This window comes from Saimiri boliviensis, chromosome 9 (genome assembly GCF_048565385.1).
Source record: "Saimiri boliviensis isolate mSaiBol1 chromosome 9, mSaiBol1.pri, whole genome shotgun sequence".
In the NCBI taxonomy this organism is placed as follows: Eukaryota; Metazoa; Chordata; class Mammalia; order Primates; family Cebidae; genus Saimiri; species Saimiri boliviensis.
Window position 1 is genome coordinate 72,687,725 of NC_133457.1, and position 14,850 is coordinate 72,702,574.

At 52.4% G+C, this 14,850-nt stretch overlaps 1 protein-coding gene across 5 annotated transcripts in view; it reads left to right on the forward strand.

Annotated features, from left to right (window-relative positions):
* The window catches only part of ACSS1 (acyl-CoA synthetase short chain family member 1), a 57,152-nt gene extending 42,994 nt beyond the window's left edge, over positions 1 to 14,158 (forward strand). The window contains exons 10-16 of one of the 5 annotated variants that reach the window (XR_012519280.1): positions 133 to 259; positions 971 to 1,098; positions 1,245 to 1,308; positions 4,532 to 4,650; positions 6,180 to 6,355; positions 13,358 to 13,523; positions 13,655 to 13,743. Coding sequence is in view for 4 of the 5 variants with exons in the window: in XM_074406160.1 (XP_074262261.1) it covers positions 133 to 259; positions 971 to 1,098; positions 1,245 to 1,308; positions 4,532 to 4,650; positions 6,180 to 6,355; positions 13,655 to 13,799 (759 nt within the window). In the remaining variant the exon portion in view is untranslated. Of the gene's footprint in view, positions 1 to 132; positions 260 to 970; positions 1,099 to 1,244; positions 1,309 to 4,531; positions 4,651 to 6,179; positions 7,880 to 13,357; positions 13,524 to 13,654 lie in introns of those variants that run through there. The other 4 variants (XM_074406160.1, XM_003942917.4, XM_074406162.1 and 1 more) reach the window with 4 other exon arrangements.
* Positions 14,159 to 14,850: the final 692 nt, after the last annotated feature.

Here is a 14,850-nt window from a genome sequence, read left to right on the forward strand (position 1 = left end):
TGGGCAGCTTGGGGCCCTCCTCAGGGAGAGGGGAGAGCTATGGACAGCTCCCTTGAGGGTGGGCCTGTCGTTTTCAGCATGCTTCTCACCCAGAGCTTGGCTTTCTCTCACACGCATGTCCTGGGTCTGCAGGGCAGCGCCATAGAAGGCGGCAACGTCTCCGGGGCCCTGTGTATCTCCCAGGCCTGGCCGGGCATGGCCAGGACCATCTATGGTGACCACCAGCGGTTTGTGGATGCCTACTTCAAGGCCTACCCAGGTGAGCAGGCCGTTGGGGACCCTCTCAGGCCTTTTCAGATCACTGCTGGAATCTTAGCTCAGAACACATTTTTAACGGGATCTGAGTGCAGCGTAGCACAGTGGCCGGGAACAGGCGCTCCCGAGGCCTGAGTTTGACTCCAGCCTCCTCTCCCTTTGCTGCACCTCCTTGGCTTTCCTTATCTTGACAGTGGGAGTGAGTCCCCGCTCCGGGATGTCCTTGGGGCTACATAGGTATGAGCGTGCTGTCCAGCAGTGCAACCAGGCCCATGGAGAGATCCTGTTAGCTGCTGGGAAGGGAGAGTGGAGAAGCACCTTGGAAGACTGTCACCAAGGCTGGGCATTTTCTTCCAGTTTATTTTTATTTTTTCCCAGTTTCCTTTTTTGTCCTTGGTTTGGAAACTTACCTGAACGCTCTCTCCTCTGTCTTGTTGGAACCAGTGCTTTTCAGTCCCAAGCTTGTAAATGAGACTCAAGTGTTTTGGAGAAGCACCCTGGATGTGCTGCTTGTATACCTTCTGCTCCCCAAAGTCTCCATGTCGTGGAGCTGCCTGCCCGTGCTCTAGAGCATACAGAAGCATCGGAGTTGCACGGAGGGCCGGTGGGTGGGACTTCGGCTGTGTGCTGGGCTGCAGAGCTTTGAGCTTAGTGAGTTGAGGACGTGGGTTCTGGATCAGGGTTCCTGGTGCTGAATTTCCCTGCTGTGGTGCAGGTTATTACTTCACTGGAGATGGGGCTTACCGAACCGAGGGTGGCTATTACCAGATCACAGGGCGGATGGACGATGTCATCAACATCAGCGGCCACCGGCTGGGGACTGCAGAGATCGAGGACGCCATGGTGAGCGCAGGCTGGGCCTCCCCACTCGCTCCTGCACCTCCATGATGACCCTGTGGGCCTCTGAGTTGGGGTGGGAGTCCCTGCCCCAGTCACCTCTAGCACCAGGGGCCGCCACATTTTGCCTTTTCGTTCTCCGTTGTACACAGGCCGACCACCCTGCAGTGCCAGAAAGTGCTGTCATTGGCTACCCCCACGACATCAAAGGAGAAGGTGAGTGTCCTGGAGAAGAGCTCCTTCCTGGTTCCTGACCCCATGCCCATTACAGCACCTCTGTACGAGGAGCAGGCTCTGGAGAGCGGGGTGATAGGGGATACTGTGGGCCAAGCTGTTGGTGGTCTTCTCTCTCAAGTGGAAACTGGAGGGGAGGAGGTCAGGTTTCTGAAACGCCCTAGCTCTGCTGTCCTTTCAGGACACACATCCACAGTGGCCATGACCCATTTGGCCTTGGCTAAGCTTGGGGAGTTTCCGCCTCTGTCCATGGTGTATCTGGTTGGGACACCGTCCAGCCCTGTTACAGAGAGTTTATGGGAAAATGTCCAGTCTTGTGTGTCCTCACGGGCTCGGTCAGAGAACTCGAGCTGGCTATGCAGCCGCCACGTGTGTTTGCCTGAAGCGCGCAGGCTGCGTGCTGCGCTGGGACTCGTTTTGGATGAATCTGACCTGTGGTTCCCACTGCACAGTGACATGCCGGGGAATGCACAATGAGGGACTAGAATGGTCTTCTTTACCAAGGCCACACTTTTGTTTTGAGTCCACGAGCTTCTAGGTGGCTGGGCCCGGGAAGGGGCGGGAGTACCTAGGTGTTGTCACTGCCTGTCCTGGCGTGACCTGGACACACACTGACCCCATGCCAGGGCACTGCTGGGCAGACCGGCCTCTCCTGCCTTGTCCAGTGGCCTGGGTCAGGCTTGCCCTCCCACTGTGTCCCAGTGTGTCCCAGATGTCACCTGCCTCCTTGCACTTCTGTGTGCCACTGTTCCATTACTACTTAAATGCTTTCTTTAAATTGACCCACTGCAAAATGGAAAATTTATTTCAGTGCTTTACAAACAGCCTTTTCAATTGCCGTGGAGAGGGCCCCACCAGCTCTCTCTCACATCCCAGCTGATAATGCTGGATCAGGTCACAGGGCGGATGGACGACGCCCTTACCAGCCTTCAGCTGCTAAGGCTGGGATGTGAGAGAGAGCTGGTGGGGCCCTTGCCCAGCGACCTGTCCAGATGTGATCAGGAGGGTCAGCGAGGATGGAGACAAGGGCAGTTCCTCAGGTGTGACTGGGGTAACTTAGAGCCCCCCTGAGGGTACCTCGCTCTGGTAGGAGTCTGGACCCCTCCTCTGGGGAATCCTGCATTTCACGTCTCTTGGCTGGGACTCCGCAGGGCACTGGTATGTCCTGGGATTTGGAAGCCCCATCTTTGTCCAAGTCTCATGGCTGAGCCAGCACTTCCCGGGGCCACTGAAATGGGCTTGTGACCGCAGGCGTGGTCCACCGTGTCTGGGGCTCAGCAGCCCCTGGATTGAACCCCACAAAGCAAGTGCAAGATCAAGGGAAGGACAATGGAAAGTGACCTTTAGACAAACGTTTGGGCATCGCAGTCCCTGTCTGTCATAGGGCAGCCTAGCCTTACGTCGGTTGGGGTGGTGTTGGGGTGTGGTCTGCTGTGGATGCTGCTGCCCGGGGCGCATGCTGTGTGTGTGGAGCTGTTGCAAGTCTCACGTTGCCAGGCCTCGTAGTGTCTGCCAGGTGTGTGGGGAGAATTTGTGTCATGCATGTGATGATGTGTCTGATTTCTAATGAATTCGAGCATCCATTCTGTGATTATGAAGAGCTGATGAACAGCTCCTGGTTGGCTGTAAAGCTGCCTGTATCGTGTATTTGTCCCCAGTCTCTTGTTTTGCACCAATGCTGAGAAAGGGCAGCCCTGGAGCTTTTCCAGGACACAGACCAGCAAGCCTCTGGTGCCGCTGGCCGGGCTCTTGTCTCTCTTGTCTCCAGTGTCCTCAGCCTTGCCTGCCTCCTCCTGGCTCTTAACTGGCTCCTCTACCCATGTGGGGGGTTTCTTCCCTCCAGCTCCATCCTCAGAACTCAACAGTCCAGGACCACTTCTGATCCCATCTCAACAGCCAAGATGAGAAAAATGGTGTTCTTTGCCTCAAAGATCTCACAACCTAGTGGGGTGGCAACAGGGGGCTGGCAGCTGTTCCTGCACAACATGTGCCATAAACTAGATTCATGGGTGGAGTCAGGAAAGGCTTCACAGAGCAGGAGGTGGCTGAATTGGGTCTTGAGGGATGAATAGGAGTTTGCCACATGGATCTGGGAAGGTCTTTCCGGCAAAGCCTCTAGGTCTTTACAGATCATAGCTTGTTCAGAAAACCATCCACTCATGCACTTAACAATCATGTGTTGAACACCCTCTGTGTTCCAGACATGGCTCTAGATGCTGGGGACACAGCAGTGAGGGAGAGGGTCTCTGCCCCCATAGAGCTAGCATGCTAGAGGGGTTGGGAGTAGAGGGGAGAGACAGAAAAAGAGCAAGAAAGATGATCACTGAGGAAACAAGACAGTCAGTTAGGTGCTACTTGTCAGGGGAAGATGGGTGAAGGTGGCATGGGGCTGGGATGAGCAGTGGGAGACCGCACATGTATAGAAGCTTCGTGGGAGAGACAGCACCTTACAGGCCAGTAGGGATGGGCAGGCTGTCAGGGATGGTGCCAGGACGAGCAACTCCACTCAAATTAGATCTCTTGTCACAGTGTGAGCCCTTCCTGGACGTGCCAGAGTACTGAAAAACCAAACCTAGTCTTTATACTGAAATGTGGGCTGGCCAGTGCTGCCCAGCGGAACTCTCAGCTGCTCCATGTCTGTGCTGGTCAGGGCGGCAGCCTCTGGCTGCGCGTGGGGCTGAATAGCACTTGAAGTGTGGCTCATGCAACCGAGGAGCTGCTGTTTTAATTGAACTGAAATAGCCACCGTGGCCCATGGCACCACGTTGCACACATGCCCCCAATGGCTGGTGGTGCTCACTTGCTGTACATCTGTGCACCTTCTCATGGAAGTACCCGGTCAGCCCACATTAGGGGTTATCTCACAGATGAGGACACAGAGAGGAGATCCCGTGTCTCAGATCACACACAGCCAGTCAGCACCAGAGCTGAGATGCCAAGCTCTCAGCCACATGTGAGCACTCACCTGGAACTTTTGTCGAGCTGTTAGAATCGCTGCCACTTTTTGCGAAACTGAAGTGGATCTTTGGGTTTGCAACTAAAGATGTTGCAAATGATGTCACTAACATATGACAGTGCTACGATGTCACTAACATATGATTCAAAAGCCCTTTGGATTTCTGGCAGTCTGTGCACAGCACTTTGCCTCGGGAGTTGGCTTGTGGTCTAGTATTTAATACATCCCCAAACTTGGCTTTATTTTCAGCTGCCTTTGCCTTCATCGTGTTGAAAGATAGTTCGGGTGACTCAGATATGGTGGTGCAGGAGATCAAGTCCATGGTGGCCACTAAGATCGCCAAATATGCTGTGCCTGATGAGATCCTGGTGAGTGCGCCTCCCACGCAGGTGGGGCTGTGTGTCTGTATGTCCCACAACTGTCAAGTGACAATGGTCTTTTCGGAGCATAGTTCTTTTTTCCAATTAGCATCAAATTGACACTAGCTATTCGGTTTTCCTGGGTGGTAGTGAGGATGGTGGATCACTGTGTTGTCATAGAGGGAGGAGACAGGGCAGGAGATGTAGCTCCAAAAGCTCACCCAGCTCACCTGTCCGAGAGGTCACCCAGGCAGGCTTCCACGCTCGCCCAGCTCACCTGTTCGGGAGGTCACCCAGGCAGGCTTCCACACTCAGACAGCTCACCTGTCCAGGAGGTCATCCAGGCAGGCTTCCACGCTCGCCCAGCTCACCTGTTCGGGAGGTCACCCAGGCAGGCTTCCACGCTCGCCCAGCTCACCTGTCCGGGAGGTCACCCAGGCAGGCTTCCACGCTCGCCCAGCTCACCTGTTCGGGAGGTCACCCAGGCAGGCTTCCACACTCAGACAGCTCACCTGTCCGGGAGGTCACCCAGGCAGGCTTCCACGCTTGCCCAGCTCACCTGCCTGGGAGGTTGCCCAGGCAGGCTTCCACATTCAGACAGCTCACCTGTCCGGGAGGTCGCCCAGGCAGGATTTGGCTCTCATATGTTGGCATGTGCAGGCTAGTCACAGAAACGGGGCTGCTGGTGAAGCACCTGAGGGATTTTCATTAGAGACATGGGGACAGCCCCAGGGATCTCCACCCCCTGTGTGGTTTCTGATCACTTACCCCGGTGCCAGTGAGGGAGAGTGCAGACCCCTACTTGAGGGGGTCAGAATCGGGGGAGGATTGGGCTACCTCTTCAGCCCTTGGCTTTTGATTCCCTCCTTTATGAACATTGCCTGCAGCGACCCCGGGCTTGGTGGCCCTTGGAGGCAGCAGGGCGCAGCTTCATTTGGTATTATGAGAGTTGACACTTTTGGCCCAGTGCCCAGTGTTTCAGGAGACGTGGACTTGCCCTATGTGAACTGAACTATATCAAAAGACAGGGTCACTGTCGAAGATCCCAAACACAGCTCTTAATGTATTGCCATTTGCAGTGGATGGGTCGTAGGGTTTGAAAATGCTCCACGTTAGCTTTTCAAACATTAAGACAAAACTTTTCTCTTAAGCAGTTCTCACCTCTTATGTAAGGCAAAACCTGCTAAGTCCCAGGCCAGGGAATGGAGATGAGGTGCTTGGACCTGTTGCCACCTGGGTGCCTGCATGTGGCACAGTGGCAGGACAGACAGGCGGCAGTGTGGGGTGAACCTGGCCCGGGTGGACCTTGCCTGGTGGAGGGTGTTGGGTTGGGTAGGTTTCAGCTTAGGTCCATATAGTAGGAGGGTAAAGCTGAGACCTTGTGCCTTGCCATTCTCTGGGGTGGAGCCTTAGACATCCATTGTGGATCCCTGGGAGGGCGTCCCCCTGAGCAGAGCCCTTCTGATCTCAGTGCAGTCCACACTGGCATGGAGGCTGGGCACCATCCATGCTCTAACACTATGCCCATTTCTTGCCAGGTGGTGAGACGTCTTCCAAAAACCAGGTCTGGAAAGGTCATGCGGCGACTCCTGAGGAAGATCATCACTGGTGAGGTCCATGACCTGGGGGACACTAGCACCCTGGAGGATCCCAGCGTCATCATGGAGGTCCTGCATGCCTACCAGAAGTCCAAGGACAAGCAGGCTGCCGCCAAGTGAGCTGGCGCCTTGTGGAGCTCTTGGGATGGGGCGAGCTCCCGAGCCCTGGCTTGTCCTGCCCAGAAGGGACCACTGAGGTTGATGTCTTCCTAAGTCCCAGAAGCAGTCCCCACCCCACACGTGATGCACACCACCCTGATGGGAAGCTGGGCTAAGATCCCTTTCTCCCGTCCATTGGAAGTCCCAGGAGTGTCACCCATGGAGAGGCTGTTGACTTGGCTCAGGCTGGTTCTGCCATCATGAGTTTGGTTTCCTGGAATGAAAAGGTGTTGCGGTCTCCATTTCCCTGCCCTCTTGAGTCAGCACAGGAAGGTGAGGCCCTGGGATAGCACACCTGCTCAGATAACACAGAGCTAGGAGCAACTGTGTTTTCTCCAGATGTTTCTAGATACAAAGTGCAGAATTTTTATTTTTATACTTTTACGTTGTGGAAGAACAGCGTGCAGCACTCACGTGTAGTATGTGAACTTACTTGAGCATGTTTTTTTTAACACGTAGTTACGAAAATCTCCTTTTTGCCTCTACTGGTGGGGAAATGTGAGGATCGGAGGCCGCACTTTTAATTATTGTTAGTGTATTTGGAAGTGTGAATTGCAGATGTTTGTACCTCTGTCTAAACAGCTCCCTGAGAACCTCCAAGCCTCCAGTTTCCTTTCCTGGTGACTGTTTCTCCTGTGCTTGGTTGTGTATAATGGAGCGGACTCCTAAGCGACGGGGTGAATGTTCCCACCTTAGTTCTAAAACTGCTCCAGTCATGTTCTGTTTCTCCACGCTGTAATCCAGAAAGATTTTTGTGTCCCCAGATTCCTCCTGGTAGGAGATGCAACACGCTCCAAATAGGTGGGCTGTTCAGGGAAGCTACTGGAAACTCAGGTGACTTGTTAGAGCACCAATTTGGTTAGAGCCAGGTCCTGGCAAATGCTGCCTGACCCTCACTCTCTGGCTGGGGCAGTGAGAACCACTGAAGTCCAATGATGAGACCTGGAGGTCTGGATCCAGCCTCTCTCTGTTTTAATGTGCCTTAGGTGCTGCCAACATTAGCAAGATAATGGAAATCATGAGGCTAGTGGGTGCTTACCTCCCAGCGAGGCATGCAGGGGCTGGTGCTTGGCAGGGGAAGGAGGCCCAGTGAGCCGGGTCCCTTAGGGCAGGGAGAGTTTGTCCTATTTGCCCCACAGTCTACCCCTCAGGGCCTGCGGCAGTGCTGGTGTTCGAGGGTGTCTGCGCTACTGAGTACCCAGTTGGCCGTGGTTGTGCTGGTCTCTTGGGTGAGTGTGCCCATGATGCCCAGGAGGTGGCATTGGCCCCAGCACACACAAATCCTGAGTGGGGGTCTTTTGTTACAGGCTTAGCGACAAAGAGCTGTGCCCTGGGCGTGGGGGTCTGTAGTTGTGGGTATGGCTGTGTGTTTGTGAAATGGCTTAGCTTTCCGTGTTGCTGCGAGGAACCTGGACATGGTCCCAGGCCTTTGAATGATCTGTAGGGGAGGGAGTTCAAATAAAGCTTTATTTTGTTCATTTTCTGTTTGTGGTGTGTGTGTGTGTGTGTGTGTGTGTGTGTGTGTGTTTGGTCCAATAATGCTACTCTTTTTTTAAAAAAATTTTTCCTGAATATAATTCTACCAACAAAATTGGAAGGGGCCTTTTCTCCTGGGGGGTTCACATCGCAGCCCTGACTGCTTCTCGGTGAGCTCACCTGCTGACTGTGCCGATGTATCAGCCACATGTGGCCATTTAGCTGTAACTTAAACAGAATAGAAATTCAGTTCCCAGGCTGCGGTAGCCGCATTTCAAGTGCCTACATGCACGCACAGCAGGTCAAATAGGAGCACTGCCACCATCACTTGCAGGTTTGCAGATGGCACTGGGCTAGAGCACAGGTGAGAGCGAGGGGGCAGACCGGCTCTGGGCGGCATGCATGAGGAGCATGGCCTGGTCCCTGGGTCATCCCTGTGCTATGGTGGGCCAGTTCTTTAGCAGGACACACTGGATTGGTGCCACAGAGGCAGAATCTCAGTGGCCTGGGTCTGCTCCTGCAAGGCCTGGGCCAGCTGCGGCCTCCAGAGTAGGAGCTAGGAAGGGCTGTCCTCAGGGGCTATGTCCTCCTGCACCCCTGACTCGGATGGGCACAGGGATGTGGATGGGGAGTCTGGGGACCCAGGTGCCCATCTGAGTGGACTCTGAATGCATGAAGGGCAGCTCTCTGCATGGAGGTAGTGAGGTGAAATCGGCCCCCTCAGCAGGAGGATGTGTGGCCACGTGCTTCCCAGGGCCCGCACCCTGTGAGTGGGCCAGATGGAGCATCCCAACAAGCCACACTGTCCTGCCCTGCCTCTCCTGGGAGGGCCATCCTCATCCTCTCCAGCTGCAAGGGTGGCTTTGTGATGGTCCTTCCCAGCATCATAGTCCCCAGCCTAAATGACAGGTACAGGCCTGGCCAGAGGGCACTGTTGCGGACTCCGAGGAACAGCACATCTTTGGGAAAAGGACTGCTGCCCTCCACCTGCTGGGCAAGACAGGAGGTGGCCACTGCAGGGAGGCCTGGTCTGAGAACAGAACAGCATAGAAGCAGCGGAGCCCGGGGGAACCCGCTGAGGCCCAGTCCCGCCACCCAATCCTGCGCGGCCCCTGGACTGTGCTTCTCCTTCTCAGTTTTCTATCATAACTGAAATGTCCTGACAGAGACCCCACAGTGCCACCGAGAGAGGAGCAGTGGCCGCAGGGGTGAGGCGTCTGAGAGCTGAGAGCGGGACACAGGAACCCCCAGACTGGGGCTCAAAGATGGCCACAGGCCAGGCTGACAGATGACGTGTGTAGTGACCACAGTCATGAAGGCAAATGACGTCCAGATACAGAAGGCAGCCGCGTGCAGTACCTTCTAAGAGTGATTTCCACTTAAAGTGGCTACAACAAAAGTTGTCGTGCTCAAAGGGAAATGATTAATTCCCAAAGGGAAATATGTCTCTTAAATATTAAATATAAAGACGAAATCATGGCTAGCGTTCATGAGCTGACCGCACACGTCTGTCTGAAGGTAGATCATGTGCTGCCATTGGGCATGCGTGCACTCCGCCCACCCACAGCTGCCAGCCTACGGTGCTGAAAAGGCACCGTGAATCCCCTGCCCCCATTTCCTCTGCCCAGCTGAAGGATGGAGACTCAGCTGTGGAACGTGGTGAGGCCAGCTCAAGGTGTGGGAGTGTGTACAGAGCACATTCACACGCATCCCCCCCAACCCACAACACCCAATACCAGGGAACAATGGCAGAGACCCACATTTATGGGGCACTGCACACAAGAAAGGCCCTGTGGCAGGTTCCAGATTCCATGACCCCATTGTAGCCTGACGTTGCCTTCTGACACAGACACTATTCTTCCCACTTGGCAGAAGAGGTGGGGATTGGCAGAGCTGGGGCTTGGACGGAGTTTGTCTGACTCAGAGCCTGCACTCTTGACCTCTGTGCTCAGCCAGATGTGCTGCCCCTTCCTGGAAGAGCTTCGGAGGAATACTGGCAGTGCTTTATTTTTTTTAAGGTATCTTCCTGCTGAACTTTGTGTACCTCTACTAATTGGTATCTTGAATAGGGGAAAGAAGATACCTAGATCCAGGCCAGGAAGAAGTTTTCCTGGAGGGAAGATCGTGATTTTTTTTTTCAAGGGGGGTGTGCCAGTGTGCATTTTAGTGACCTCTACTCTGAGTTACATAACTTTCCCTTTTTTCATTGTTGGGGAATTTTGCTACATAACAGGATTAAACCAAACAAGTATATCATTTCTGGGGCCGTGAATACCGATTGGTTTTTTTCTATGGTGTCAAACAGAAACTAATTTTGCGTGGTCTCAGTGTTTGCACCCCTTTACCCCCCAAATTCATATGTTGAAATCCTAACCTATAAGGAGATGGTGTTAGGAGATGAGGCTTTTGGGAGGTGATTAGGCCATGAGAGTGGAGCTGTTATAAGTGGAGCTAGTGCCCTTATAAATGACAGAAGAGAGCTTGTTTCCTCTCTCTCTGCTCTCCTCCTCCAGGTGAGGACAGTGAAGATGGTCATCTGCACAGCAGCAAGAGGGCCCTCCCCGACACCCATCTGCACAGCAGCAAGAGGGCCCTCCCCAGACACCCATCTGCCAGCCCCTTGATCTTGTACTACCCGGCCTCCATAGAAACAGATTTCTGTGGTTTAAGCCACCCAGCCTATAATATTTAGTTATAGCAGCAAATGAATACAAATGAATACAACTTTCCTACTTTGTATTGTGCAGAGGGTGTGAAAAAGAAAGAAAGGGATTCTGGACTGTGCTGCATGATACCCTACTAGCAGAGTTCCCAGAGCAAGCTGCCTCCCTCAAACTGCAAATTCGGGAAGAAAAACAAAAACACTGTTAAAAACTGTCTGCCAGCTACTTGCCTACTTTGATGCTGACTTGTGGTTACTCTGTAGGGTGCTCACCAATGTTCCCTTGGTTACTACAAAAATAATTAACAAACAGAGCTACTCCAGAGCTTCTGGGCAAGGCTTCCTCCTTCTCTAGCTTCTAGGATTCCTGTTCTGTGTTTACTTGGCATCGCTGCAATACCCTTCTGCTGTTCCACAAAGAAATTTCTTTTTTTTTTGAGATGGAGTTTCGCTCTTGTTACCCAGGCTGGAGTGCAATGGTGCGATCTCGGCTCACTGCAACGTCTGCCTCCTGGGTTCAGGCAATTCTCCTGCCTCAGCCTCCTGAGTAGCTGGGATTACAGGCACACACCACCATGCCCAGCTGATTTTTTGTATTTTTAGTAGAGACGGGGTTTCACCTTGTTGACCAGGATGGTCTCGATCTCTCGACCTCGTGATCCACCCGCCTCGGCCTCCCAAAGTGCTGGGATTACAGGCTTCAGCCACCGCGCCCGGCCTAAGAAATTTCTGTAGAGCAAACAGACCGGCTATCCAACCTCCTCCTAGCTATCCTGTGGGAGGGCCAGGTCTGCAGAGGCATCTGCCCTTTTGGGAGTGCAGTTCTGGCTTTTCTACTTGACATTGTGACTTCTTTTCATCGTGGATTGTTTAGAAAAACATGTATTTCTAAAATTTCTTTTTCTTTTGAGATGGAGTCTCGGTCTGTCACCCAGTCTCGAGTGTAGTGGCACGATCTTGGCTCACTGAAACCTCCACCTCCTGGGTTCAAGTGATTCTCCTCCCTCAGTCCCCCGAGTAGCTGGAACTACAGGTGCATGCCACCACACCCATGTAATTTTTGTATTTTTAGTAGAGACCAGGTTTCACCTCACTGGCCAGGGTGGTCTTGAACTCTTGCCCTCAGGTGATCTCCCTGCCTCAGGTGTTGAGATTACAGGTGTGAGCCACCACACCTGGCCTATTTCTAAAATTTCTAAACATTTAGTTTTTGCTGTTTTCTAGTTTTTGTTATTGATGTTTAGCTTATTTGCACTGTGGTCAGAGAGGATGTTCTGTTATGACTTCAAGTGCTCTGAAGTTTGGCAGAGTTCCAGCCCAGGCGAGAGGAGGGGTGTTTCCTCAGCATTTCACCTGCCTCCCTGCACCTGCCTCCCTGCAGCTGCCTCCCAACCCAGAGCTGCCTCTCAGGTGTCTCCTGCAGGCGGGCAGCCCCTCAGCCCCAGTGCAAAGTGGTGGTGGCAGTTATTCTTCAAGGTCTCCAGTCTTAGAGATACGGGACTCAGGTTCCCCAAACTGGAATGCTGTATGTATTTCTTTATTTTCTGTTTGCTTTTGAAGTGCTAGTCTATTTCAAATTTAGCTTCTAACAGTATTTTAAAACTCCCAATGCACAAGCCATCCCCAGACTAGGGACACCAGAATTTCTGAGGTGGGACACAGGTATCTTTCCAGATGATTCCAACATGCAGCCAAAGTTGAGAGCCACTGTCTTAAGGTTCAGCCCCTCTCGGGTGACACAAGCATAGTCAATGCATGAGGCCCATCTGAAGCCTTTGCCTCTGCTGCCTAGCATACGCAGCTCTTCCCTGCTTCCATGGAATGCCTCTGAGTCCAGTTGCTGCCATTGGGAAGGTGCCCACACTTTCATTATGGAGCCCAACACTGCCATGGCCTCCTGGCACGGGACTTGAAGGAAGGAAACCAGAGAAGCAGGATCTGAGCCGTGAGAAGGGAAGGAGAAGGTGCTCATCTCCTTAGGTTCGCCTGTGTGTGTGTGCATGTAAACAGAGTGGAGCAAGAAACTGGGCCCCTGAAAAAACACACATGCTTAAAGTCAGTCCCTGAGTTCAACAGACCTTCCTCCTGTGAGTTTGTAAGTGACTTGTGTTTCAGATTTGCTTCCCTATGAAGAATTAGGAGCTCCGTGGTACTTGCTGAAATGCGTGAGGGTCTGCACTCAGATACTGATAAACAAGGGGAGTAACACCAATCCCAATCCCCAGTGCCTACAGCAGTGTCCGGCACATGCCCATGCCCAGTGATATCTGTAGAATGAAGAGTGAACAGGTGTCACACTGACCTAGACGATGAGTGGGAAGGACGGAGCTCTGCTCTGCCTGGTGGAGAAAGGCAGGGATGGAGGTGCCAGCTCAGGCTCTGGAGTTCTCCGATGGCGCGAGGGGAATGAACTGCTCTGAAGGCACAGGGCAGGCCTATGAAGAAGGCAAGCCCTATGTGGCACGTGAAAGCCCTCCTGCCTGCTGCTTTGGCTCACAAGCAGCAGAGCGAGGAAATCAGGGTATCCTCACCCACCTTGCTCTCTGGAGGGCAGAAAGGGAAGAAACAGAGAAGATAGGCCCAGTTTCTTTGTCTGGGTAGGCAGAAGGGTCATGCTTTTGCTCAGCTGTCCAGCTAGCTCTTCTCCATCTATTAAGGCCATGGGAGAGTGAAGGCACCCCTGACAACTTGCTCCCTACCAGCCATGCTAGAGGAATGCCATCACGCCCCACACTTTCCACTTGTGGGTGTCTGAGTTTGCACTTGGTTCTGTTCTGGTGGCTGTTGCTAACAGCTAAACTGAGGCCCCCACCTGTGCCAGTCTTCATTCCAGATACAAGAAAAGTTGTTGGTCAGTGCCCCTGGAACTGGACCACAGGGAGCCATCCCTGGCCAGAGAGGTGACAACCCAGAGGGCAAGAAGCCTACCCTAAACAAACCCAGAAGTAGAAGTCAGAAGACAGCTGGGTGTCCCATACACATTACCAGTAAGCACCTGAGTTTGGAAACCTGTTGTGATAACTAACATTTCCAACTTCTTTTGAAACAGAGTGGAACTTTTCCGGTAAGTGCCACCAGTTGGGTAATCTGGGGTTTTCTATTCTCTCTGTTACTGTAGATCCAAACTTCTGCCACAGAGCCTTCTGGATGAACAAACACATTGGGCAATTTCTTTCCTGAAGAAGGACATTACCTCACCCAAACCACACATCTCTTCATTACTGAGAACCAAAGAAACATTGAACTCTTACAAATATGCATAAGTTTTTTCAACCAACAGAAAAAAGGCAGAACAGTCATCATCAAAATGGAAATGATTACAGTTGACCCTTGAACAAAGTGGAGGTTGGGGGGTGCCAACCCCTAGTGTGGCTGAAAATCCACATATAACATTTGACTCCCCCAAAACTTAACTACGAATAGCCTATTGTTGGCTGGAAGCCTTACTGATAGCTGTGAATAGTGGATTAACTCATATATTGTATGTCCTATGTATTATATACTGTATTCTTACAGTGAACTAAGCTAGAGAATAAAAACACCATTAAAAATCATAAGGAAGAGAAAGTATCTTTACTACTCATGAAGGGAAAGTGGATCATCATGAGGGTCTTCATCTTCATTGTCTTCACGTTGAGTAAGCTGGGAGGAGGAGGGAGGGGGTTTTTTGCTGTCTCGGGGTGGCAGCAGCAGAAGAGGTGGAGGAGGTGGAAGGGGAGGCCGGTGTAACTTTTATTGAAAAAGCATTCTCCAATGAGTGCACCCGTGTAGTTCAAACCTGTGTTGTTCAAGGGTCAAGTGTAGTTACTTTCAAGAGGTTAAGTTTCTGTGTGTAATAAAACATGATTAATGAGTGCTCTGTGCCAATCATGAAGTGTCGGTGTTAAGATTCCAAAGGGAATGAGGGGGTTGGCGGTTCACTTTTCAGTAACAGACAAATACGAATGTCCACGCCCGGAGGTAACTACTGAACGTCTTTGCTTTGAGCACTTTTCCTGCCAAGTCTAGGTCGACCTTAAGAATCCTCTTCACGGGCAATCAGGCCAATTTTCCTGGCCAGCCTCTTTTCAGTGCTCACTGCTCCTCCCTCTCACAGGGTGACCACACATTCAGTGAGCCTGTTCTGCCCTTCAACGGGGGGCTGCTGTGCCGTTCCCACGGAATGGTCAATGGGCCACAGGGTCCTGTCCTCTAAACATGGATCATCAACCTCACCAAAGTTGAAACCTCAGATTCTCACTCCAGGAATCTAGACTTGGAGAAGGAGACCACAGTTTGTTGGTGTGGGATACTTGAAATGGGAGAGCCAGAGAG